The 27,318-nt window shown below is 61.9% G+C and overlaps 1 protein-coding gene across 2 annotated transcripts in view; it reads right to left on the bottom strand.

Moving 5' to 3' along the window:
• The window catches only part of TRPV4 (transient receptor potential cation channel subfamily V member 4), a 37,145-nt gene extending 13,489 nt beyond the window's left edge, over nt 1-23,656 (bottom strand). For both annotated transcript variants that reach the window (XR_004974881.1, XM_036354028.1), the window contains exons 1-5: nt 23,553-23,656; nt 8,661-9,090; nt 4,096-4,268; nt 925-1,077; nt 48-188 (exon numbers count right to left, since the gene is read on the bottom strand). Coding sequence is in view for 1 of the 2 variants with exons in the window: in XM_036354028.1 (XP_036209921.1) it covers nt 48-188; nt 925-1,077; nt 4,096-4,268; nt 8,661-9,061 (868 nt within the window). In the remaining variant the exon portion in view is untranslated. The remainder of the gene's footprint in view (nt 1-47; nt 189-924; nt 1,078-4,095; nt 4,269-8,660; nt 9,091-23,552) is intronic.
• Between the last annotated feature and the right edge of the window lie 3,662 nt (nt 23,657-27,318).

Below are 27,318 nucleotides of genomic sequence, written 5' to 3'. Positions count from 1 at the left end.
GGCTGTGGGGACCACCGAGTACCTCCCAGCCCCCCGGGCCTCCTCACCGAAGTAGAAGTAGCCCCCCTCGTCCTTGGGCTGGAAGAAGCGCCCCCGCGCCTGGGCGTGGACGTCGGCCCCCTGGGCCACCAGGAGCTCCACGTAGTGCTTGCAGCGGCGCTCGATGGCGATGTGCAGGGCGGTCTGGCCTGAGAGGGACGGGCACGGTCACCCGGCTCCGGCTCCGGCTCCCGCAGAGCAGAGGCCAGAGCTGTCTTGGAGGGGGTGGGGTGCGCAGTGTGGAAATGGGGGGGCTCAGGCCAGACCCGCGGCTGGCTGCACCCAAGGGCAGCAATGGACCCCCAGACAGATGTTCCCAGATGTGGCATCTCGTGCAAGCAGGATCTTAGGCTCAAACAGCATCCGACTTGTAGGATCCCAGACGCGGGAAACTTCCAGACTCACAAGCGAGTGGCCTTCCCCCCCCCCACCCCCCGCCCCGGAGGAAACACCATCTCGTGGTCTCTCAGAGCTCTGGGCTCAGGTTCCGAAACCCACAGAACTGGAGCCCTCCTACCCGGGAATCTGAAAGGTCACATCTGAGTAACAGACTCAGAATTTAGACCCGGGAGCTGGGACTCGACACCGCTGCCTCTTAGCGCTGTTGGCTCACAGCACTACTGCCCTAGGGCCTCAGTGTGTCCGGAGCCATAGCATCCTAGGTCCGGATTTCCAAGCTCATGGATCACTAGGCTCCGTGCACCTCAGAACCTTGATTGTGAAACGCAGGAAATCAGAGTTCATTCATTCATTCATTCATTCATTCAACAATCGGTAGTTTCTCGGCACGTGCTGGCACGTGGGGCCCAGTCCGAAGCTCTCGGAGGTGAGAAAAGTGAGGCTGTGCCCACTGCCACCCCCACCCCCTCCTCCCGCCGGGCCCACCTCGGTAGTAGATGTCCCGGAAGGGCGAGTTGACGAACTCGCGCATGTTGCCGGTGCGCTCGGCGATGTCCAGCAGCAGGGGGATGGTGTCGTTGCGGCCGTTGTTCAAGTTCAGCAGGGCCTTGGGCAGGCAGGTCTTCCCCGTGGAAGGCTCTGGGGGACAGAGGTACAGGATGAGGGGCTCGCCCACGGCCCACAACTGCTGGGCAGAGGGGACAGGGCACTGCTCCCTATCTGCTCCCCGTGGAGCTGAGGGGGTCACGTAAACTCGAGGGGCTGAAGTTCTTTAAAATGTGGGGAGCTGCAGCCTTTAGAGAGACTGGTATTTAGAAAGCAGATCTGGAGGGAATTTTACAAATCGAATAGAGGGGGGAATGCGGGTTCAACAAAGCCAGCCAGATCTCTTTACTGCAGGACTTCTCAGAGCCTTTAACTAATGAGGCTGGGAGCCTCCACAGCCAGACACAGCAGGGAGCCTTTGCCCACCTATTTGAACACAAATTCTCTCCCATGAATCACTTGCACTAGTGCCCTAGAGGGGGCAGGGGAGGTGCAGGGCTCCCCAAAGCGCGGACTGCCCGCCGCAGTGGCTGTGGCTGACCTTGGGAGGGAAGGAAGAGGACCTGGGGGCCCACAGGGGCAGCAATCATAACCCCGTAGCGAGGTTCCACTGTCAGATCTCTCACAAAGGCAGTCTCTGGTACTAATGGGTCCTTAACAGCCTGCCACTAACACCGCTAATGTCCCTGTGCAACCTGCTTCCCGAGTATGAACTTTTATGGTTACAAGTTGATTTATACCTTTAAAAGAATGAGTCAATGAAGAGAACGCCCTGAGAATCGCGCTGGGGCTCGGGCAGGCCCGATCGGGTGCCCGCTCTGGAACCAGGGACTGTGGTCCCAATTTCTGTGCAAACTTTCCTCCCCTTCAGGTTCCTCTCCAGCTAAAGCGAGGCCGCACAGGAAAACGGATGCGCTAACAGCTGTTTCCTGCGGAGCCAGCAGCGGCAGGTAGGAATCCTCAGGCAATATCACCGCTGCAGTTCTCACTATTCAGCGGGAGGTGCTGCAGGAACCTCGCCCTGTTGGGCACATTCTCGCACTCACTATGGAGGCCTGAATTCCTGTCCCAGCGCCCCCAGGAGTGAGGTCCTGGGACAAGCCCAGAGTCCACGCCAGGAATCTATTTCTTGAATGAATAACGGACGCCAGTTCCCTGTCCTCGTAAGTGCGAGGGGCTGCTCCCTGCTAGCCAGGCCCCTGGGAATTCTGTCCAGACACACCCCACTCAGCTCTAACCTCGAGGTGGCCACAGCCCGTTACTACTTGTTTTCCAATTGTCAGGCAATTCACAACTCTCCCTGCCAATCTCATCACCATCCCCTCCCCAAACCCACCCCAGCCTGCACAGGTCCCGTCTCAGAGCGTGGCGTCCCCTTTGCATCATTCCTGTCCTTGTCCTCCCTTCTTCCCTACCCGCCCCCCAGCAGGTCTTATTGATTTTACCTCCCATTTCTCCAATCCCTCCACCAATCTCCATCTCTACTGCTACCACCCTGGCCCAGCCATCATCTCTCTCTTGTATGCCTAAGGCACCGGCCTGGGTTTTACCAGCCGCTCTGATTTCCTTTGGTCCATTTTCCACACAGCAGTTGGAGTGGTCACATCAAGTGTCATTTTGATCACAGTGAGCCACAGGGCCTTTGCACATGCTGTCCCTGCACTCTCTCCCTAGTCCCTCCTCCTCTTTTCACCTGGTTAACTGCAGCTCATTCAGACGCGGCTCAAGTGTCACCTCCTCCAGGAAGCTCTCCCAGATTTTCCTGACTAGGTCAAATCCCCCAGTTGACACACATTACAGTTTGTAACTGTGCATTTATTTCTGTGATTGTTTGATCAATGTCGGTCTCGCCCTGGAGGACTGTGAGCAACTTGAGGACAGAGTCATGTCTGCTTGGCTCATCACTGTTCACCCCATGCCGAATGCAGCACCTTACACGTGGTAGGTGACCAATGAGGCAATAAACATTCAATGACAGGTGAGCTGGGCATCACAGGTAATTCCAACCACAGGTAACCCAAAGTGTGGGGCACGGAACGAGGCCCTGGATTTGGGCTTCCACACCCCCAGACCTGGGCGATCCTGGGATTGGGGGGCTGCCAGCCTGGGTCCTGGGATAAGATGCCAAGAACAGTGCCTTCCCAGAAACGCAGTTCTGAGACTTGACCACCAGGTGGCGAAGTGACTGCCCACAGGGCTGCCAGAGCAGGGCCCGGCGGGAAAGGTTGTCAAACCCGCGGTGGGAGGGGGCGGCACAGTTGACCTCATGAGCCTCTGGCTGGGAAGTCACGCAGGGGCGGATCCAGGTTTTGTGGGGCCTGAGACCTAAACAACTGGGGGGTCTTGTTTATGAAAACAAACACACATAGCAGGTAGCTGACCTGGAGGAGGGGCTCAGACCCCCTTCCTGGGTTTCCAGGGAAGGCCGGGCAGCGAGGGAGCTGGCCCTGAGGTGCCTGGAGCCTGGAGAAGGCTGGAGGGCGAGCTCTCGGGGCTGGGGAGTCCTGGGGCAGTGGAGACGGGCTTTGCAGCCTGGGGAGGGAAGCTGGAAAGCTGGGGGGGGGGGGGATGGAGGGGGGAAGAGACTGGGCGCACAAGCGGACCAGACCTGATGCCCTGCCCCACCCCAGGGGGCAGGACTCCCCAGAATCCCAGCGGCCTGAGCCAGCATGAAGCAATTCTCCCTGCTGAGGGCCAGGACTACGCCGTTCTCACTCCCCAGTTTACAGACGAGGACACAGGCTCAGGGAGTCCCCAGTTTACAGACGAGGACACAGGCTCAGGGAGTCCCCAGTTTACAGACGAGGACACAGGCTCAGGGAGGCCACACATCCCTCGAGTGGTGGAGGGGGATTGCACCCAGGTGGGTGGATCTGCTGACCTACTGCACTGCCCTTTCCTCGAGTAAAGGCTGAACCATGAACGAATAAAGACAGCGGAGGCCCAGAGAGGTTAAGCAATTGGTGAAAGACACACAGGACCAGGCTCCCTGTCCAGTGCTCATTCCAGCCTGTGCAGCCCACGGACCCGGGGAAGAGGTGAGGGGAAAGGACCCCCGATGCCTCCCCCATCTCCGGCTGGCCTGCCCGCCCCCCCCTCCCGGTGGCTCACCCCGGAACTCCTCGTCAGTCAGGCGCTTCTTGTGGGTCAGCAAGTAGGGGAGCAGCCCATCCAGGTCGACAGTGGAGCCCCGGGACACGATGTCGAAGAGGATGGGCCGGTTGAAGACTTTGAGGATGGGGGGCGGCTGGGGCGCAGGAGCCTTGGGGCTCTGCGGCTGCTTCCTGAAGTGGGGAAGGCAGGGTGATCGGAGGGTTTGTCCCCTGCCCACCCCACCAGCCCTGGGGGGTCAGCCAGAGCCCTAGGACAGGCCAGACTGAGAGGGGAGGGGCAGCTGGAGCAGCTGTTTTATCCAACGTCCTCCACCCGGTTCCTCCTGTGCTTTGGGTGGAGACACAGCCAGACCGACACACACAAGCCTGCCTATCCATCCACCCATCCATCCATCCATCCATCCAACCCTTCCGCTGGTCATTTACTGATCACTTGCTAAGCCAGGCAGAGACTGGCGGAGACAAGGACAGTGAGAAAGTAAGGGGAACCAGGCTAGAAGACGAAGCAACTCATTCATTTATTCGACGTCTCATCACTAACTCATTCATTCAAGAAACCGTGGAGACAAAGGAGGCCCCGCACAGAGGTGCCTCGGCCGAGGCCCACCACACAGTAAGTTCGCTGGTACTGTTACTAAGCGCCTGCTGTGAGCCCGGTGCACACAGACAGAAAGACAGGGTGAGACGGAGGGAGAAGAGGAGGGAGGAGGGGAGCGGGCCGTGCCCTGACAGCAGAGACTGGGCAGGCGGTGGGCAGCAGCCAGCGGGAAGGGGAAAGAGGTGTTCTCCTGAGGGGGCACAGACTGGTACTGCCCCTCCTGCCACCTGCACAGCCCCGTTCTATCTGCTCCTGAACTTTGACCTTTGAGCCAAAATATAAAAACACCCTCGTCCCCAGACCTCACTGAGGTGGCCTTCGGGGTCTCTGAGGACGGCAGCTGCCCAGCCACACCCCAACTCTCTAAGGGTTGGAAGGAGGGGCCTGAGGGGGAGGGGAGACACGGAGCCCCCGGCTTCCAGCAGGCCCGCAGGGGCCGGGGCGCAGGCTCTCGCTGCCCTGGGTGCGGACGCCTGCGAGCCAGCTCCCCAGACACGGCAAGGCTCCCCAGCTCTGCCCTTGCTCCTGCACTTCCCTCCACGGGGACACTCCCCTGTGTGTGGCTGCCCTTCCTCACCCTCCAGCTTTGGGCTTAAATGTCAGCTCCTCCGAGAAGCCCTCCCGGACTACCAATCCTGTATCAGCTCCAGTCTCCTACCTCAGCCCTCCCCCACCTCAATTCCCATGTTTACTGACCTGCTTATTGTCTGTCTCGCCCTCCAAAGGGAAGGGGCCACTGAGTAGGGGCGTGTCTGGTCTAGCTCATCCCTGGACCCCAGGGCCCACCCACTGCCTGGCACGTGGCGGGCGCTTGAGAAACATTCACTGAATGAACCAGTGACAACAGGCTGCATCCGAGGGAGTAAATGAGTCTGAGCAGCGAGGAGGACATCTCCAGCCTTCATCTGTCCTCCAGGTGCCACCAGCCTGAGAGGGGCGTCTAGGGGTTCTCAGGGCAGAAGGCTGGACCAATAGATGACGATGAATAGATGCACAGATAGATATTGGAATGAGTGATGGATGGACGGATGGATTGGACATATGGATGACAGGTGGAGAGATGGGTAGCTGGGTGAACGGGTGAGCAGCGGATGAAGGCAGGAGTCGAGGAGAGAAACGGGCTGGTTTCCAAGTCTGGGCCACGCGGGCACGTGAGGGACACCAGGGTCGGGCCTAGACAGGATCATAATGGCACTAGCTCTGCAGGAGCAGAGGCTGGGGCGGCCGTGGCGATGAGACTGTCCTCATCGGCCTCATTCCTCACATCAGCCTCATTCCTCACACCAACTGCCAAAGCTTGGGGAACTCCAGGACGTCCTGCCCCGCCTCAGCCCCATTCCAAGGGCCAGGAACTAGGGCTCACTCCTCAGGCAGTGGGTCTGCAGGTGACAGATCCTGGGAGCCCAGGCTTGCAGAAGCCACACAAACCACAGGAAGAAGCCAGGCAAATGCCTTTGTTCTGGAGTCTGGGCGGCAGAACTCAGCTTGGCAGAACCCGTGGCAGGAGGATGGGTCCACACAGGTGATGTAGGGGCTGGAGCCAGGGGGCTGCAGCGAGGGGGGCTGCAGCAAGGGGATTGCAGCAAGGGGGCTGCAGTGAGGGGGTTGGAGCCAGGGGGTTGGATCCAGGGGGCTGCAGTGAGGGGGTTGGAGCCAGGGGGCTGCAGCAAGGGGGTTGGAGCGAGGGGACTGCAGCGAGGGGAATGGCGCTAGGCCTGGCATAGAATGCAGCATTGGGATGGCCATGCGTTAACCCCACCCAGGGCTTCTCTCCACTCTCCTCTCCTTTCCGCCAGGCTTCCTTCATGGAGAGAAAGGGCTAATACTTTAGCGTTTGACCTCTCCCTTAGCCCCAGGAGGTGCCCAGGAATGAAGGTGGCACTTGGAGAAGACCCAGGAGGGGCTGCTGGGGTTGTGTCAGCAGGAGAAGGTGGGTGGATGGATGGATGAGAAAATGAACAAAAATATGAATGAGTCAGTGATTGAGCAAATGAATGAATGAACAAATGGATGGACAAATAGGTGGGTAAATGAATTGGTAGAAGGAAGGAAGGGAGGGAGGGAGGGAGGGAGGGAGGGAGGGAGGGAGGGAGGGAGGGAGGGAGGGAGGGAGGAAAATTAGAAATGAAATGAATGAATGAATGATGAGTATAGTTTAATGGACAGCTGACTGGTTGGATGAATAGAAACAGTGGGTAGGTGAAGGAATGAATCAGTGGATGAATAAGTGGTGGATGAATGGAAGGTTGACGTGAGTGGAGGGCTGGACAAACAGATGACAGATAAATAGATGGGTACATAGATATTTGAATGATGATGGACAGATGGATTGGATAAGTGGACGGTCAGGTGGAAAGACAGGTAGCTGGATGAATGAATGAGTAGAAGATGGATGGATGGATGGATGGATGGATGGATGGATGGATGGATGAACAAACAAGTGTATGGAAGGATGGACAAGTGGGTGGATGAATGGATGAATAAATGGAAGGATAAATGGATGGATGGATGGGTGGGTAGATGGATGGATGGATGGATAGGTGGGTGGATGGATGGGTGGGTGGATGAATAGACAAGTATATGGAAGGATGGACAGGTGGGTGGGTGGGTGGATGGATGGATGGATGGATGGACAGGTGGGTGGATGGATGGATGGACAGGTGGGTGGGTGGGTGGGTGGGTGGATGGATGGATGGTTGGATAAATGGATGGATGGACAGGTGGGTGGATGGATGGGTGGGTGAATGGATGGATGGGTGAATGGATGGATGGACAGGTGGGTGGATAGATGGATAGATAAATTGATGGATGGATGGATGGATGGATGGATGGATGGATGGATGGATGGATGGACAGGTGGGTGGATGGATGGGTGGGTGAATGGATAAATGGATGGATGGACAGGTGGGTGGATGGATGGGTGGACAGGTGGGTGGGTGGGTGGGTGGGTGGATGGATGGATGGATAAATGGATGGATGGACAGGTGGGTGGATGGATGGGTGGACAGGTGGGTGGGTGAGTGGGTGGGTGGGTGGATGGATGGATGGATGGATGGATGGACAGGTGGGTGGATGGATGGGTGGACAGGTGGGTGGGTGGGTGGGTGGATGGATGGATGGATGGATGGATGGATGGATGGATGGATAAATGGATGGATGGACAGGTGGGTGGATGGATGGGTGGACAGGTGGGTGGGTGGGTGGATGGATGGATGGATGGATGGATGGATGGATGGATGGATAAATGGATGGATGGACAGGTGGGTGGATGGATGGGTGGACAGGTGGGTGGGTGGGTGGGTGGGTGGGTGGGTGGGTGGGTGGGTGGATGGATGGATGGATGGATGGACAGGTGGGTGGATGGATGGATGGACAGGTGGGTGGATGGATGGGTGGACAGGTGGGTGGGTGGGTGGGTGGGTGGGTGGGTGGGTGGATGCATGGATGGATGGATGGATAAATGGATGGATGGACAGGTGGGTGGATGGATGGGGGGACAGGTGGGTGGGTGGATGGATGGATGGATGGATGGATGGATGGATGGATGGATGGATAAATGGATGGATGGACGGGTGGGTGGATGGATGGATGGATGGATGGATGGATGGATAAATGGATGGATGGACAGGTGGGTGGATGGATGGGTGGACAGGTGGATGGATGGATAAATGGATGGATGGACAGGTGGGTGGATGAATGGATGGATAGGTGGGTGGATAGATGGATAGATAAATGGATGGATGGACAGGTGGATGGATGGATAAATGGATGGATGGACAGGTGGGTGGATGGACGGACAGGTGGGTGGATAGATGGATAGATAAATGGATGGATGGACAGGTGGGTGGGTGGATGGATGGATGGACGGACGGGTGGGTGGATGGATGGATGGATGGATGAACAGGTGGGTGGATGGACTCAGTACAGAGCTGGAGACCACTGCCTGGGCAGCCAGCAATACTCACTCTAAGACCTTCCTCCGCCACCGCTTGTTGTCACTGGGGTGGTGGCGGTAGGTGCCATAGTCGAAGAGCGAATCCATGGGCGCTTTCTTGGGCCCGGGCACCACTGAGGACTCGTACAGGGTGGACTCCAGCAGGTCAATGGGGTTGGGCACCCCCTTGCGGAAGGCGCCCTGGAACTTCATGCGCAGGTTTGGTCGCCCATCGCCTGTGCCCGCAGCGGCGGCAGCGACCGGGCGAGCAGCATCGGGCGGTGAGGGCAAGGGGGACCCCTCCTCCCCTTCGAACAGGTTGGCCAGCGAAGAGAGGGGGAAGGCCTCCCCCCCGGCGGTGCCACTCTCATCCCCGGGGGAATCAGCCACCTCGCCAGGCCCCGCGCGGGGGCCTTCGCTGGGATCGGCCATGCTGGCCTCGAGCGTCCTCACGGCTGGGCCTGCAAGGGAACGGGAGAGTCAGCGGGGGCTCAGGAAGGACCCTCCCACGTGGGCAAACAGCCCGCTGCGGCTGCTTCAAAGCCTCCCTTGTAATGACAGGGTGCGGCGCCCCAGCTGTGGCTGCCGCCAGCCGGGCAGGAGCTGCCTGGAGCCTGTCAGGGACCTGGACGCCGACCCGCTCCCGGGCTGAGCTGCAGGAGGAAGGGCCTCAGACACCCGGGACCCACACCTGGAGCCGAGGCTTCCCCCCCACCCACCAGCCTCAGAGCCCACAGAGCAGGGTTCAAAGCCAGCTCCACTCTTAGCAACTGCGACGGCCATGCTGACCGGGGCAGGGCCACAGCCACAGCCACGGCCACAGCCACAGCCACAGCCACAGCCCGGTCTGTCACCGTCACGGGGATGCCCGAGGGCAGGGCCCGGCACACAGTAGGCACCTGGGAAACACGGCCACCACCTCCCTGCGCCGGCGCCGGGGGCTCAGGAAACCCGCGGGGCCCAGTCAGCTTCCTCATCAGCACCACCGTTCTGACCCCATTTTTCAGAATCGGAAAGAAATCGAGGTTCTGAGACATGGCCGGCCTCCCCAGGCACAAACTCTGCCCCTGTGCGGGCGGATCCCTCTTTGCCTGGTACCCCGCCCCCTGCCCCCGCCCGTGTCCCAGCTCAACTGCCCCTTCCTCTGGGACGCCCTCCCTACGAACAAATGGCCTTGTGACAGAGGAATCTCCGGTCCCCACTCCTCAGGTGAGGCCCCGGAGCTCCTAGGGGCAGTCACACTCACAGATACAGAGAACATGTCCCGGGCGCCCGATGGGAGGGGCTGTGGGCGTGGGTGAAAAAGGCAATTAAATACAAATGAGTGCTTACAGAACAGTCATGGTGACGTAAAGGGTAGCATAGGGAATAGTCTATATCCCCTACTGCATTAGGGTAATACCATACGCGATGCACATTACTGAATATTATAATAACTATGTGTGGTGTCAGGTGGGTGCTAGTTCCATCAGGGTGACCACTCCATACGTTATATAAATGTCTATCACTGGGTTGTACACTTGAAACTAATACATCATATGTCAACTGTAATTTAAAAAATATAGCCCCAGCTGGTTTGGCTCAGTGGATAGAGTGTCGGCCTGCAGACCAAAGGGTCCCGGGTTCGATTCCGGTCAAGGGCACATACCTCAGTTGCAGGCTCTTCCCCGGCCCAGGCCCTGGTTGGGGCCCGTGCAGGAGGCAACCAATCGATGTGTTTCTCTCACATCGATGTTTCTCTCTGTCTTTCCCTCTGTCTTCCACTCTCTCTAAAAACCAATGGAAAAATATCCTGAGGTGAGGATTAACAAACATTGTAATAACAAATTAGTATTTTAATATTTTAAAAAATAAAAATGAACAAGAGGGGCCGTCAGAGCTTGGAGGGAGACGAGCTGGACTTGCACCCTGGTCTCTCTGGCTCAGAGACAGGCGCTGGCACCGAGGCCGGCTTCCTGGAACTCCCGCATCCCGCCCAGCGGGAGGGAGACTGAACAGTCCTCCTCTGTCCCCTCCCGCCCAGCACACCAGCGGAGGAGCAAGTGAACACTGGTCCCCACCTTGTTTGTTCTGCGGCTGCGAGAGAGGTGGGGACGGCAAGAGGCCTCTCTTTTTAAAAAAATTTATATTTTTATTGATTTCAGAGAGGAAGAGTGAGAAACATCAACAGTGAGAGAGAATCACTGATCCGCTGCCTCCTGCACGGCCCCTGCTGGGGATCGAGCCCACAACCCAGGCATGTGCCCTTGACCGGAATCAAACCTGGGACCCTTCAGTTCACAGGCTGACGCTCCATCCACTGAGCCAAACCGGCCAGGGCTCAAGAGGCCTCTCCTGGCGGGCGCAGGGGGCACAGATGCCAGCGCTCCTGCCGGGACTGCCCCCCGGGCTCCAGCGTGGAAGGGGAGCCTGGACTGTAGAGTCATTCAGGCCTGGGCTCCAAGCCCAGCTCTGCTGTCTTCCTACCACTGAGCACCGAGCCTCCGCCTCCGCACCGGTAACATGGGTACAACTGCCGTAGCTTTTCATAGGTTTGCAGAAAGAATTAAATGAGATCAGGCATGTGCAGTACCAGCCCTGGGAGTAAACTGGGGGCTGTCACTGATTATAATCAGAGGAGGAAGGAAGGGTTAGGAGCGCAGGTTCTGACATCAGATATAGCTGGTCCCTGTCCCGGCCTTGGAACTAGCAGCTGTGTGATCCTGGGCAAATCACTTCCTCTCTCTAGGCCTCGGTTTTTCCACCTGTAAAATGGCACCACACCTCCTAGAGCTCTTGGCAGATGCCAGTGACCTCAGAAATGTGAAGCACCCACTCAGTGCCAGCACCTAGTAGGACCTCAGGGGTCAGTGGTCCCATCCACCAGCCAGGTGGGAGACGGAGACCTGGACCCGTGTCCACTAGCACTGTCACATGACTTCGGACTTTGTTCTATGGGAACAAATGCCACATGTTGAGGCAGGAAGGAGTGTCCGTTGGGGGTACAAGCATTGAGGGGGGAATTAGACACCCCAGAAACAGCCCTGTCCCCCTCACTGGGGACCCCACGTCAGGAAGAGGCAAGGCGTTGGTTACATGCCTCCACTGTCACACCCTCCTAATGACCACACCCCTTTCCAAGGCCCCCTCCTCCACTGGGGCTGGGCCTCATGGACACCCCCCTCAGGGAGCTCCCAAGGCCAGAGGTAGCTGGGAGGGCCCCTTCAGACCCCCCACCATGATGCACCCCCTCCTCTAAGGAACCCCAACCTGAACAGCATCAGGGTTTCTAGGGGCTCCACAGCTGTGCGCCTGAAGTCAGCCAGCCCGGGGTTCAAACCCCTGCCAGCCGCTCACCGGCTGCTCGTAGCCTTGGGCGAGGCACAGGGATCAGCATTAGCATTTTAATTATGATGAAATCGTAACTGTGCGATAAACCGCCATCATTCTCAGGATTCTGCTGCTCTCGCCCTGTGCCAGGGGCCAGCCTATGCGCTTCCCACGCGCACGCTCACCGGATCCTCGCTGCAACCCGAGTCCAGCGGCTCCCAGTGGGGCCCACTCGCTCCCCAGTGACACTTGGCAATGTCTGGGGACAATGTCACCATGTGCAGGGGAGAGCAGGTTACTGGCATCAAGTGGGTCAAGGCCAAGAATGTGGTTAAACATCCCACAATGCAAGGACCGTCCCAAACCAAAAGGTCTACAGAGCTGAGGTTGCAAGGCCCTGCCCTGCAGGTAGGCACTGCTATAATTCCCATTTTACAGAGGAGGAGACTGAGGCTCAGAGAGGTTAAGTGCCTGAGGCCACAGAGGTTCACAAGAATCAGGAATCAAACCTGGGCAGCTGGCTGCAGAGCCTGGGCCGCCCTGACCCCTTGGCCTGGGCACAGCCGGGTGCCGGTGCTGGGCACCATCCGAGCCCTGACCATATCGTGTTCAAGCTGCAAAGCAGCCTGAAAAGAAGGATCCCTGCTACCAGCTCAGGCGTGTCTCTGAGCCTTAGTTTCCTGCCTGTACAATGAGGCTGCGATCGCAGCGTCTGTGCCACAGGGCTGCTGTGACCTGGGGCTGGTCAGGTGTCTCTTGGGCCCTTATTAAGCATTTGAAAAACGCTTCAGCTCTAGCTGGTTTGGCTCAGTGGATAGAGCGTCGGCTGGGGGACTGAAGGGTCCCGGGTTCCGTTCTAGTCAAGGGCACGTACCTTGGTTACAGGCACCATCCCCCGCCCTGGTCAGGGTGTGCGGGAGGCAACCAGTGTGTCTCTCTCACATCAATGTTTCTCTCTGTCTCTCCTCTCCCTTCCACTCTCTAAACCTCAATGGGAAAATCTCCTGGGTGAGGATTGACAAAGACAAAGCTCTCATCACCATCACCCTATGAAAGCCCCGGTTACTGTCCTCACCCCTCCCCGTGCACACACAGCCTGGCATCCACCGCCCACGTCCAAACTCACCAAGACCCTGCAGCCTGGCCCGTGGTGAGGCCCCAGAGCCGGTGCGCAGAGCCGGGCTGCTGCTCCGTGTTAGGGCTGAGGAAACTGAGGCTCGGAGAGGCCAGCGAGCGAAGGGCCTCTGGATCCTCACCCTGGGTTCCTCCCACACCACAGCACCCAGGCGTGTGTACACACCAACGCGCGCACACACACACACACACACACACACACACCGGCCTGCTCTGCTGCTTTGGCACTTCCCTCCCCAAACACTGCCCTGTTCTCTGCGGTCAGGAAAGAGCTCCCTCCCTGTTCTAATTTGCCCTGTAGACTGTAATTACACATTCCAACCCCTTGCCAGCCTCAGGGAGGCGGGCGGGGGCAGGAGAGGCGAGCCCTCTGTGAGGCTCCCCCACGGCAGCCAGCGGGAAAGGCCTGCGCTTACTCGTGGCACCAGGCAAGCGCCCGGGGCTCCGCGGAGGGCCTGTGCCTGAGTGTGAACATGCCCACGGCGCACGCTGCCTCACGCAGGCCTCGACTGCAAACGTGTTTGTTGTCAGCATCCAAGCCCTTTGTTTGGATATAAATAGGAGATTGTCGTCCACACAGATGGAGGCTGTGGCGGGGTGGGCGGAAGGGGGATCTGAATCTCAGAGCCAAGGAGCAGGACCAGAAGCCATTTACCTATTCATTCATGCATGCATTCATTCATTCATTCATTCAGCAAATATTTACTGAGCACCTACTGTGCGCCAGGTACTGGGGACACAGCTGCGAGCAAGACAGAGAGAAAGCCCTGCCCTCCAGGGCTGACCTGTAGGCTGGGGCAGAGTACACGGCTAGAGAGCAGAAAGCAGGTCCTGCCTGCTGTGTCGCGCTGTGCAGGCCAGACCGCAGTCCCGGGCAGCGTGCGGAGACTCAGGGCTGAGCCAGGCCCCAAGCCTTCCTCTCTGCCGGGACAGAGACCCAGACTTTCGGCACAGGGCCATCTGGAAGGTCACCATTCTCCTCTGATGGCCCCTGAGGGCTCACCTGGGGCAGCCATATCCACTCCTCACCTGGTGGGAGCCAGGGGGCATGGAAAGAGCGTGTGCTCTGACTTTGACGTCAGACGGAGTGGGGGGTGGCTCCCAGGCCCGCCTCTCACCCGCTGGGCGAGCCTGCGCACGTCCATCCCGAGCCTCTGAGCCTCACGGGCTCACCTGCTGGTAGGGATCGCAACTGAGCTGTTACAAGAATTACCAGTGGAGTCAAACCCCTGGCAGAGAAGGCCCTCAATACACAGCCAAGTGCCGTCTCCCTGGGAACCCTGGATGCGCAGGGAGGTGGGAGGTCTGTTCCGCCCAACCCCACGCCGGGCCCCCGGCTCTACCTGATCACATGGCAACCCTGGCACGCATTCGCCAAATCCCATCCTCCTGACGATGCCGTGAGCAGGGAAAGCTGCTTACGTCCGGAGGCGAGTTGGGACGTGTGGGCTGCTGCCCCCTGCGGGGAGATTTCGGGGAGCTGCTCCTCCTGTGCCCTCCCTCCGGGGCATCCTTTGAGTGCCACCTGTTTGCAGGCACCCTGGGGAAGCACCACTGTGGACCCCACAAAAGAATCAGGGAGGGGCCTTCGCCGGTTTGGCTCAGTGGATAGCGCATGGGCCTGTGGACTGAAAGGTCCTGGGTTTGATTCCGGTCAAGTACACGTACCTCAATTGCAGGCTCGATCCCTGGCCCATGTGCAGGAGGCAACCAATTGATGTGTCTCTCACACATCGATGTCTCTCTCTCTCTCTCTCTCTCCCTCCCTTCCACTTTCTCTAAAAATCAATGGAAAAATATCCTTGGGTGAGGATTAACAAAAAATAAAAATTGATCTTTCCTTTAAAAAAAAAAAAAAAAGAATCTAGCCCTGACCGGTTTGGCTCAGTGGACAGAGCGCTGGCCTGCGGACTGAAGGGTCCCAGGTTCCATTCCAGTCAAGGGCATGTACCTTGGTTGCTGGTACATCCCCAGTAGGAGGTGTGCAGGAGGCAGCTGATTGATGTTTCTCTCCCTTCCTCTCTATAAAAAATCAATAAAATACATTTTTAAAAACAGAATCTAGGAGGGAGGCAGACGGCTTCCCGCTCCAGGCCGCTGCCTGGGCTGTCCCCTGGCCGTGGCCTCCTGCTCCCGCCGGCTCCCCCTCCTCAGGTCTCCGGCACGGGCACCGCACTGCCTCCCAGAAGCCCTCCTGGCCCCCGTGTGAAGCTCGCTTCAGAGCAACATGTGCCCCTTAGAGCACTTTCCTGGCTAAGCTTTACAGGTACATGTGCTACTCTTCACCCATCTCCCTCCTCTAGCTCTTCCCTCGAGGTGGGGACTGTTCGTGTCCGCTGCCCCCGCACTAGCTGTGCCCACGCGGATCCAGGCCTTCGTGTGATTTCCTCCAAGACCCGGGCCCTGTGGTCCGGGGAGGGCGCAGGCAGGGGAAGGGACAGGAGAGGCTGCGAGCGGAGGGGCTTGGACTGGGCTTTGCGAAGTGAATGGCAAAGGGCAGAGGAGACGGCAGGTCAGTGAGCGGCGAGAGAGGGCAGGGCACGGAGGACGGAGGGCGGGTGCGGCTGAGGCACCGGGAGGGAAAGGCAGGAAGAAAAGACGAGTGAGTGGGGAGTAGGAGGCAGGCAGACCAGCGGGAAGGTCTGGGGTCCCCACACACACACCCAGGGCACCCCCTCCTGCCGCATCCTGGGGCTCCCTGCCCAACCTGTGGGGCCCCGCTTCCCGTGTACCCTGGAACACACAGACTGGGAGCACCTGGGCGGGTGGTGTGAATGGGGAGGGGACGAGGAGGACAGGACCCTCAGGTTTGCTGGTTCTGACCAGCCCCCACCTTCCAGGTAAAGAAACTGAGGCTCAGAGAGGTGTAGCCACTGGCCCAGGGCTGCCCAGCTCCTGAGTGGGGAGCAGGATTAACCCGCGTGGCCCAGGACCTGTGCCTCAGTGGTATTTACAGGGAAGGGGGGACGGAGGGGGGAGGGGCACAAGTGGGGGGCATCCTCTGCCCGGGGCTGTGTGACCGGGACAGGTCAGCTGGCCCTCCTGTGCCTCGGTGATCCAGGGCCCGCCCCGGCGGACTGGGCGAGGGCTAAAGGAGACAGTGTGCACCCAGCCCAGCGCCCGGCAGGCCACGCCCGCCAGGATGGTGCTGCGGGATCCTGTGTCACCCAGTTGTTCACAGAGGATGGTGACCAAACACTGAGGACCAGGGAGGCCTGACTTCCAGGGAGGGCGGAGTGGCTGGGCCCGGAGCCCAGGACCCGGCGGCCGCTCAGAGCAGCCGCCGCTGGGACCTCGGCCCCTGGGCCAAATGAAACCTCCTGCTTGCCAGGCTGCAGCAGGGGGGCAGGGGGGGCACCCCGCCACGCTGGGCACCTTCCCGCCGCCTGTATTTACCCAGCAGGGCCCAGCCCGCTTCCTGCTTGCTGCACAGTGGCCGCCTGTCCAGGGTAGACAGAGCCCCAGTGTCCTGTCAGGTCCCCCCCCAGGAGGGTGCCCCTCGCGCTCACACCACCAGGCTGGGCAGCGTGGGGTGACTCACTGGGCCCACAGAGGCCATGTCGGTGTGACCACCGCAAACATTCGGTCACTGCAGGCCCTCGCTGGAGGGATCCCAACTGTGCTCACAAAATCCACCGCCCCCCTCTCCCCCCCAGTTCTCCTGGGCACCCGGCCCGTCCTAGGCCCCAGCGAGGGGGAGCCGTGGGAGGCAGTGTGGCGCAGTGGTTTAAGGGCACACGCCACACAAGCAAAAGGCCACGTGTGACAGGACTGCACTTACGGGGAACGGCCAGCGCAGGCAAGTCCGGAGTCAGCACAGCCTGGCTTCGGGCTGGGGGTGGGGGCGGTGACAGCTAATGGGTGCGGGTTCCCTCTGGGGCAACGGAAAGTTCTGGAGCCACAGTGTGCGGTCGGCACAGCTCTGCGCGCACTAAGAACCCCTGCACGGCGCACTCCGGACGAAAACGTTGTTCTCACTGGTACGTGGATGGCCCCTCGGTCAGCCGCTAGTCCAGGGGTGGGCAAACTTTCTGACTCGAGGGCCACAATGGGTTCTTAAACTGGACCGGAGGCCGGAACAAAAGCATGGATGGAGTGTTTGTGTGAACTAATATAAATTCAAAGTAAACATCATTACATAAAAGGGTACGGTCTTTTTTTTTTTTTAGTTTTATTCATTTCAAACGGCCGGATCTGGCCCGCGGGCCGTAGTTTGCCCACGGCTGCCTAGCTCCATGATCTTGGACAATGGCTTCCCCTCCCGGAGCCTGTTTCCTCGGTGACATACAGGGTGTGGCACACCGCAGGGGCTCAAGGACATGCTGCCCTTCCTCGGAGGCGCCCGCTCTGTCCAGGCCTCCCCCTCCGGTCACAGCGCAGCCCCGGAGTCCGCCCTCTAACTCAGTCCTGCTCAGAGCCCATGCTGCCAGCTCCAGCCCAGGAGGAGGGTGGTCTCGGAGCCTCCTCGCCCCTCCCCCCGGCCCAGCCCCTCTCCTGGAGGGAGGACAGTCACAGAGACCACCCCCCCTCCCCCGGACAGGACTGTGTGGCCTCAGGAACCATGAGACCGCCTGGTCTGTTCCCCACCTGCCACTCACCGGCAGGTGGCCTTGAGCAAGTCACATCTCCTCTCTGGGCCTCAGTTTCCTCATCTGTAAAATGGGGGAACACTGCTGAGTCCGTATTTGCTTTGTAATTATTTGCTGGACAGCAGATCTGTGCTTTACATTAAAAAATTGCCAGGACAGCTCCTACACCACGGGCTGCTGTGGGCAGTAAATGTGATCACTGGGGCGTTCAGGACAGAGCAGCTGCGTTCTTATTGTTGTTAACGTTCCTTCCATTTACAGCTGGGAAGACCAGCCCAGAGCAGGCAGGACAGAGCAGGCGCTGGGACCCAGACTTCCTGGCCCCAAGGCGGGCTTGTGACTCTGCTAGGTTTCCTCACCTCCTCATTTCCATCTCTCACCACCTCTGGGAAGCTATCAGGACAGGCGCTGGCCCATTTCCCACCTGGGAGGCTGAGGCCTCGGGGAGAGGACGCCCACCCCAACATGCATACACCCTCCACCTATCACACCTGCAGAGCCCAGAGGAGGGCAGACACTCGAAAGGAACGGTCGGGTGGGGCTGGGGAAGGGAGCCGGAGGCAACAGAAAACCGGTGTGCATGCTCCCTCCGCCCTGCCTGCCGCACCACCAGCCTGTGCCAACAGCAGGCGAACAGCCAGGACTAGGCTGAGGCCAGAGCCCGAGGCCCGCCCTCCGCAGCGCCTGCCGCATTCGTGCATTCACACAGCACCTTCCATCCGCTTTGATCCAAATAGTAACTCGGGAAGTTAGATATTCTTGTCCATTCCCAGCTGACAAATGAAGTCCCAGGAGAATGGAGGTTGCGGCTGACATTTACCCAGGCAGCCATCTGGTGTCGGCATCACTGTCACCCCGTTTCACAGATGAACACACTGAGGCTTGGAGAGACCAAGAGACCCAGCTGAGGTCACAACTCGGCAGGAAGGGAATGTGCCTGGAGTCCAACCATCTGCTCTAAACCCATTTGAGCCCTGGCTGGGTAGCTTCGTTGGCTAGAGTGTCACCCTGATAGGTTGTGGGTTCAATTCCCCATCAGGGCACATACAAGAAGCAGCCACAGAATGCAACAAATCAATCTCTCCTCTCTCTCTCTCTCTCTCCCTCTCTCTCGTAAAAGAGCTAAGAATTAAATAAATAAGCCGTTTGAGTTCAGCGCTTCGGGGCCTAGGAAGACCTCGCTCCGGGCCGCCTGGCCAAGTGCCACCCCCCGTGGGACTCGCAGGACAGCGGTGAGGAGCTGGTAATGCATCAGACAGACGTGGGGTTGGAACCCTGGCTCTGCCGCTGAGCAGCGGTGCGACCCCTCCCCCGCCGGGCGGAGCGCTTCACCCTCTGCAGCACCCACGTGGGATGATGGGAACTCGGACCCAAGCTCCAGGGGGGCAGGGCCCTCTCCTGCTCTGGTCACCACCGAGTCCCAGTGCCCGGAACAAGGCCGCACTCAGCCGCTGCTCAGGTGCGCTCGCCAAGGGACCAAATCAGCGACTCCACGAGTGAGCAAATGAACGGAATCAAAGACAAAGCCATTCTCCCGGGGCAGACGACCTCCAAGCCGAACCTGGACCCGACTCTCCAGCTAACCCCCCTCACAGATCCCTTACCGAGTGCCCACATGGACCCAATGCCCTCTGAGGGCGAAGGCTGTCATGAGTCCATTTTTGCCGACGAGGAAACTGAGGCTCAGAGAGGCCAGGACACGCCACGCTCACTCAGGCTCGGAGCCAGGGCCTGAATGTGAGCGGGCGGCTTTCCTGACCCCCTGCCTTGCTGATCTGCCGTCCACTCCCTCACTCCTCCCTTCGCTCATTCATCCACTCTGTCTATGTATTCGACGCCTCCGCTCTGTGCCAAGGGCAGACAGAGTGAGCCAGCCCCGGTCCCCACCTGAGGCCCCTTGGCCCCGTGCCCGCTGGGGTCTCCTCTGAGTCCATGCGGCCCATCGGGGGTGTTTGCTGGAAGTGCGAGCACATGTGCACACACACACACCACACACACACACACACACACACACACACACACACACACACACACACACACCACACACGAGGAGCTGTCCCAGGAGCGGTCAGCCCTCCTGGACAGCCGGGTGTAGCCCAGGCCACTCCACCCTCAGGAAAAGCAGGCGCCTGGTGAGACTGAGCAGCCCTTTGTGTGGGGCTGGCAGGGCGGGCGGCCGGGCGGCCGTTACTCACCACTGAAGAAAAAGAAGAGCATTCCCATTTGGTCAATGGCCCGCCTGTCACCCCCTCTTCTTGCCCCACCTCCTTCTGTGGCTTTTCCTGTCCCCTGAGCTCATCTGGGGCAGACTTGTGAGGGCCTCCTATGCCCCCAGCATGTGCTTTGTGATCCGCCCTCACCCATGAGGAAACCTGCTCAGAGAGGTGGGCGACTTCCTCAGGGTCACACAGCCAGCAGCGGCCAGGGCTCGGGGCAGAACGGAGAAGCCGGTGATCAGGAAGGGCTCAGAGGCAGGAAGGAAGTCAGAGTCACAATGGCAATAGGGGCCTGGCCTCCTGTCCTTGTGCCCACCAGTCAGGGTGCCAGCTCATGGGACCAATGACACCGAAGGCAGGGGGTGCCCTGGCTGGGGCAGGAGTGGCAGCTGGCATACCCCGAATACCCCGCACATTGGCAAAGCTCTGACTTCCAGCAAACCCCAGGTGGCAGCCCAAGAAACAGAGGTCACACAGCAGAGGGGCACAGCTGAGATGTGGCCCGAGGTGGGACAGACTCCAAGGGGGGTGAGTCCAAGGTGGCTTTCCAGGAAGGATGCTAAGCAAGTCACTGGGCTTTCAGGGACCCAAGGGGACCAGTCACTCTGCTCTGGCTTCCATTCCAGCTCTGCCAGGAGCCAGCAGGGCATCCCGGGCAAACTGCTTCTCTCTGAGTCCGCCTTCCTGCCCCCGCCACCTCCAGGGGAGGCGAGGCTATGACACCACCGACGCGAACATCGGGCACTAGACATTGGTTATAAATTAAACAGTCATTGGTGCGTTGAGGACAAAGCAGGCACTACCATCAGCCCCATTTTACAGATGAGGAAACAGAGGCCCCAGGAGAGAGGGAATTTACTGAGAGCCGGATCTGAACCAGGCAGCCGGGCTCCAGCTCTAGTTTTTAAGCATTAAATCAGGAAAGTAGGAAAGACAGCTTTGGCACGTAGTTGACGCTCGTAAATATTTCATGGGTGAAAGATATCGTCCTTTGTCTAAGCACAAGTCTAGATTTGCCCCTGCTAACTCCCACCCACCTGCCTGGCTCCCAGGAGCTCCCAGGGGGGCATCCTGGAACAGTCAAGGGCAGGATGAGGAAGGAGATGGTGTGTTAGAGCCCCATTGTGTGCCTTGACTGTCCTTGCAAAGTGGGCACTGAGAGTCCATTTGACAGATGAGGAAACTGAGGCTCAGAGAGGTCAGGTGACTTGCCTGAGCTCCCCGGGTGAGGGCGGAGCAGGCCCAGGGGTTGAGTCCACGTCTGTCTGGGCAGATCAGGTTCTTGTCTCTATACTACATCTTCTCAACAACTGTGGACCCAGACAAAGGGGACAGGCCACCTTGGAGACGGAGGGCATGGATTTTGAAATTAGACGAATGGAGTTCTGATCCCAGCTCTGCCCCTTCCCAGCTAAGAGAACCTGAGCAAGCAACGTCCCCGCTCAGACCTCAGTCCCTCCCTCTCCAAAGTGGGTATGGCCATAGTCTGTATCCAGGAGTGCTAAGGACATGTGGCTCAGCGCCTGACACATAGTAAGTGCTCAATGAACGCTCGCTCTCACCGTCAGGACCACGAACGCAGCCAGGCAGAACCTCGTACCCAGCGTTCAGAGCGGGTATCTCAAGAGATCTGAATTAATCTTTAACAGGAAATTCCTCTCCAAATTAGCGATGCGGAGCATTCCAGAGGGCCGGCTGGCATGAAACGTCCTCTGGCTCCCAGATCCTGTGTGACAAGACGCGGAGCTGTTCCCTGGGTGCCCAGGATCGGGAGGAACCTGAGTGTCTTTCCCAGCATCACCTGGGGGAGCCTGATGGCGGCCGCAGGCCAGTGGCCTGTGAGGGGAGATGCCCATTTCATGTGACTCCCTCCAGGAACAGACCGAGAAGCGCAAAAGACTCCCCGTCTCAGATGCTGTGCTCAGTCGCTCAGCTAGGCCACAGAGCACCCACTATGTGCCAGGCACCGCGTGCCAGCCCTGTGCGTTCCCTCCCTCCCTCCCCCATCTCCCTCCAGGGCATCCTCTCAGGCCCCACCTGGGCCTCACATCCCTTCCCTGGACAGTGTCCCCGGGGACCGGCCTCCCTGCCTGGCCCCACGCTGCAGCCAGGGGACCTTTCCAGACCACACGTCCAACCTGCCCCCCAGCCTGGGCATTAGGGCTCGCGGTCTGACCCAGACCCTGCCTCTCCGATCCCTCCCCCTTCCTGTTCACATCACACCCAGACAAACAGAACGATTTCTTGACTCTACAAGCCCAAGGTTTACTCACCTTACTCCATTTCTCTCTCTTTTTTTAAATATATTTTTATTGATTTCAGAGAGGAAGGGAGAGGGAGAGAGAGATAGAAACATCCATGATGAGAGAGAATCATTGATCGGCTGCCTCCTGCACGCCCCACACGGGGGATCGAGCCACAGCCCGGGCACGTGCCCTGACCGGAATCCAACCCTGACCTCCTGGCTCACAGGTCGACGCTGAGCCACGCCGGCCGGGCACCTTACTCCACTGCAAGATGCCGCCCCTGGTTTTAAACGTGAGCCTGACTGGCCATGAGTGCCATTTGCCACCTGTTTGGGACCCCCCTTCCCCCCCCCCTGCGCCAAATCACCAATAAGGTGGGAAGGAGGGTCCCTAGCTGTTCTGGCTCCCACTGATCCTCACACAGAAAGAGCTGCGGAAGGTGGGAACGGCCCGTTCCTTTCTCCACCCTTTTTATTAAGGTGTTTGTGGCAACAGCCGCCAGCACAGACACAAGGCGACGGGGCTCTGAGTGTGCCAGGCCCTGCCCGGGGCTCCCCACTGGCCACCCGCCTCACCCAGCCCTGGGTGGCCCTCAGGCCGCCCCCACGTGACAGGAGACACCAGGGGACCAGCTCAAGGTCGCCCAGCCGTGGGTGGCAGGGAGGCCCCCTTAACCTCGCCTGACCTCCCTGAGGGGCCCCCCTTCACCTTCCTCAGGAAGCAGCCGCTGAGCTGGACCCTGGGTGACCAGCTACCGTGCAGACCTGAGATCCTCTTCTCAGCCCCCAGGACCCAGCTCCTCGCCTGCCAGGACCCCGGGGCGCAGGCCCCGCCCGCCCGTCTTCAGAAGCTGGGCCAGAGCAGCCAGGGCCCGCCGCCGGTCCGGTCCGTCCCGGGGCCCGCAGGAGGCCGGTCCGGTCCGGTCCGTCCGGGGGCCCGCAGGAGGCCGCGGGAGCTGGCGGCCCGGGTTAGACGGCGCTTGGCCAGCCCTGACCTGAGCCTCAGCTTCCTCATCCACAGGATGGGCGCCCCGCCGGCGGCCCGTGGCCAGTGGGCAGCGCAGGTCCCTCCAGCCCGGCCCACGAGTCCCGGCGGGCTGGGGGCTGGGGGCTGGGGGCTGGGGTCGGGAGGGCGCCCTCCGGCCTCAGGAAGCAAGTGGCTCTGCGGCTCCAGCCTCCGCCCCGCGGCGCGGGGTCCAGCCCACGGGGGCCGCGGGTGGGCGGCGGGGCTTCCTGGACCCGGCCTCCCTCCGAGACCCGCCGCCCCGGCCCCCGTCGGCGCCCGCTTCCAGGGGGAGCGCGGATCCCGGGAGCGGCACCCGGAGCGGGACACCCGCGGGCCCGCGATCCCGGCCCCGGAGAAGCTGGGGCGCCCCGAGGGGCCCCGACCGCGCCGTCCTCCCCGTCCCGCCCGAGGGCTCGGCACTCACCTCCGGACCGCGCGGCGCCGGCGGCCGGGACACGGCGCTTCCTGAGTCCCGCGGCCCCGGCGCCCGCCCACCGCGGCGCCCCTCCTCCCTCCGCTCGGGTTACCGGCGCGCCGCCCCGTCCGCACCCGCCCCCCCGCCCCCCCGCACCCCTCCCGCCCCGGCCGCACCCCCTCCCGCCCCGTCCGCACCCGCCCCCCCGCACCCCTCCCGCCCCGGCCGCACCCCCTCCCGCCCCGTCCGCACCCGCCCCCCCGCACCCCCTCCCGCCCCGTCCGCACCCGCCCCCCCCCCGCATCCCCGCACCCCCTCCCGCCCCGGCCGCACCCGCCCCCCCGCACCCCCGCACCCCCGCACCCCCTCCCGCCCCGGCCGCACCCCCTCCCGCCCCGGCCGCACCCGCCCCCCCGCACCCCCGCACCCCCGCACCCCCTCCCGCCCCGGCCGCACCCCCTCCCGCCCCGGCCGCACCCGCCCCCCCGCACCCCCTCCCGCCCCGGCCGCACCCGCCCCCCCGCACCCCCGCACCCCCGCACCCCCTCCCGCCCCGGCCGCACCCCCTCCCGCCCCGGCCGCACCCGCCCCCCCGCACCCCCGCACCCCCGCACCCCCTCCCGCCCCGGCCGCACCCCCTCCCGCCCCGGCCGCACCCGCCCCCCCGCACCCCCTCCCGCCCCGGCCGCACCCGCCCCCCCGCACCCCCGCACCCCCTCCCGCCCCGGCCGCACCCCCTCCCGCACCCTCCCCCGCACCTCCTCCCGCCCCGTCCGCACCCACCCCACCCCCCCCCCCCCCCCCCCCCCCCGCACACCCTCCCGCACCCCCTCCCGCGGCCGTCGGAGCCCCCAGCTCTGCCGGGCGGGGCGGGCCTCAGTCTCCTCACCTAGAAAGCGGGCGCATGGCCCCCGGGCGGAGGGGCAGGCGCTTCTTGGAGCGGCGCTGGGGCACCTGAGCCTCCGGCTTCCCTCCGCCCCGCCCCGCCGGCCCTTCACAGGGCCATGAACCCGCTCCCGCTCCGTCACCCCTGCAGCCGCCCGTTCACAGGGCCATGAACCCGCTCCCGCTCCGTCACCCCTGCAGCCGGCCCTTCACAGGGCCATGAACCCGCTCCCGCTCCGTCACCCCTGCAGCCGCCCGTTCACAGGGCCATGAACCCGCTCCCGCTCCGTCACCCCTGCAGCCGCCCCTTCACAGGGCCATGAACCCGCTCCCGCTCCGCCACCCCTGCAGCCGCTCCGTCACCCCTGCAGCCGGCCCCTCACAGGGCCATGAACCCGCTCCCGCTCCGTCACCCCTGCAGCCGCCCGTTCACAGGGCCATGAACCCGCTCCCGCTCCGTCACCCCTGCAGCCGCCCCTTCACAGGGCCATGAACCCGCTCCCGCTCCGTCACCCCTGCAGCCGCCCGTTCACAGGGCCATGAACCCGCTCCCGCTCCGTCACCCCTGCAGCCGGCCCGTTCACAGGGCCATGAACCCGCTCCCGCTCCGTCACCCCTGCAGCCGGCCCGTTCACAGGGCCATGAACCCGCTCCCGCTCCGCCACCCCTGCAGCCGCCCGTTCACAGGGCCATGAACCCGCTCCCGCTCCGTCACCCCTGCAGCCGCCCGTTCACAGGGCCATGAACCCGCTCCCGCTCCGCCACCCCTGCAGCCGCCCGTTCACAGGGCCATGAACCCGCTCCCGCTCCGTCACCCCTGCAGCCGGCCCGTTCACAGGGCCATGAACCCGCTCCCGCTCCGTCACCCCTGCAGCCGGCCCGTTCACAGGGCCATGAACCCGCTCCCGCTCCGTCACCCCTGCAGCCGGCCCGTTCACAGGGCCATGAACCCGCTCCCGCTCCGTCACCCCTGCAGCCGCCCGTTCACAAAGCCATGAACCCGCTCCCGCTCCGTCACCCCTGCAGCCGCCCGTTCACAGGGCCATGAACCCGCTCCCGCTCCGCCACCCCTGCTGCCGCCCGTTCACAGGGCCGTGAACCCGCTCCCGCTCCGCCACCCCTGCAGCCGGCCCTTCACAGGGCCATGAACCCGCTCCCGCTCCGTCACCCCTGCAGCCGCCCGTTCACAGGGCCATGAACCCGCTCCCGCTCCGCCACCCCTGCAGCCGCCCGTTCACAGGGCCATGAACCCGCTCCCGCTCCGTCACCCCTGCAGCCGCCCGTTCACAGGGCCGTGAACCCGCTCCCGCTCCGGCACCCCTGCAGCCGCCCGTTCACAGGGCCATGAACCCGCTCCCGCTCCGCCACCCCTGCAGCCGCCCGTTCACAGGGCCGTGAACCCGCTCCCGCTCCGTCACCCCTGCAGCCGCCCGTTCACAGGGCCGTGAACCCGCTCCCGCTCCGCCACCCCTGCAGCCGCCCGTTCACAGGGCCGTGAACCCGCTCCCGCTCCGCCACCCCTGCAGCCGCCCCTTCACAGGGCCATGAACCCGCTCCCGCTCCGTCACCCCTGCAGCCGCCCGTTCACAGGGCCATGAACCCGCTCCCGCTCCGCCACCCCTGCAGCCGGCCCTTCACAGGGCCATGAACCCGCTCCCGCTCCGCCACCCCTGCAGCCGCCCCTTCACAGGGCCATGAACCCGCTCCCGCTCCGTCACCCCTGCAGCCGCCCCTTCACAGGGCCATGAACCCGCTCCCGCTCCGCCACCCCTGCAGCCGGCCCGTTCACAGGGCCATGAACCCGCTCCCGCCCCGCCCCCCCTGCAGCCGCCCCTTCACAGGGCCATGAACCCGCTCCCGCTCCGTCACCCCTGCAGCCGGCCCTTCACAGGGCCATGAACCCGCTCCCGCTCCGCCACCCCTGCAGCCGCCCCTTCACAGGGCCATGAACCCGCTCCCGCTCCGTCACCCCTGCAGCCGGCCCCTCACAGGGCCATGAACCCGCTCCCGCTCCGCCACCCCTGCAGCCGCCCGTTCACAGGGCCATGAACCCGATCCCGCTCCGTCACCCCTGCAGCCGCCCCTTCACAGGGCCATGAACCCGCTCCCGCTCCGCCACCCCTGCAGCCGCTCCGCCACCCCTGCAGCCGCCCGTTCACAGGGCCATGAACCCGCTCCCGCTCCGTCACCCCTGCAGCCGGCCCTTCACAGGGCCATGAACCCGCTCCCGCTCCGCCACCCCTGCAGCCGCCCGTTCACAAAGCCATGAACCCGCTCCCGCTCCGTCACCCCTGCAGCCGGCCCTTCACAGGGCCATGAACCCGCTCCCGCTCCGTCACCCCTGCAGCCGCCCGTTCACAGGGCCATGAACCCGCTCCCGCTCCGTCACCCCTGCAGCCGCTCCGTCACCCCTGCAGCCGGCCCTTCACAGGGCCGTGAACCCGCTCCCGCTCCGCCACCCCTGCAGCCGGCGGGGCGGGGGCGGCGAGGCCCCTCCGGGCTCCCAGAGGAGCTCCTCTCCCCTTCACCAGCGCTGAGCACCAGTGACGACGCCCTTATCAGGCGGAGGGTGATGCCCACCACGCACCCATCCTCTGCCCTGGCCACTTGCTTACTCGGCAGCTCAGGCAGCTCACTCCTGCCCCAGACTCAGTTGCCGTAGAGACGCAGCCCCGTGGAACAGGGCCGGCCCTTTTGTCACTTTTTTTTTTAATATTGATTTCAGAGAGGGAGGGAGAGATAAAAACATTGATTATGAGAGAGACTAATTGATCGGCTGCCTCCTGCACGCCCCACACTGGGGATGTGCCCTGACCCGAGATTGAACCCAGACCTCCTGGTTCATAGGTCGACGCTCAACCACGGAGCCACACCGGCCTGGCATCACTAT

This window comes from Myotis myotis, unplaced genomic scaffold, assembly GCF_014108235.1.
Source record: "Myotis myotis isolate mMyoMyo1 unplaced genomic scaffold, mMyoMyo1.p scaffold_m19_p_20, whole genome shotgun sequence".
Taxonomy (NCBI): Eukaryota; Metazoa; Chordata; class Mammalia; order Chiroptera; family Vespertilionidae; genus Myotis; species Myotis myotis.
The sequence above is the reverse complement of the archived record's forward strand: the minus strand, read 5'-3'. Positions and strand labels throughout refer to the sequence as shown.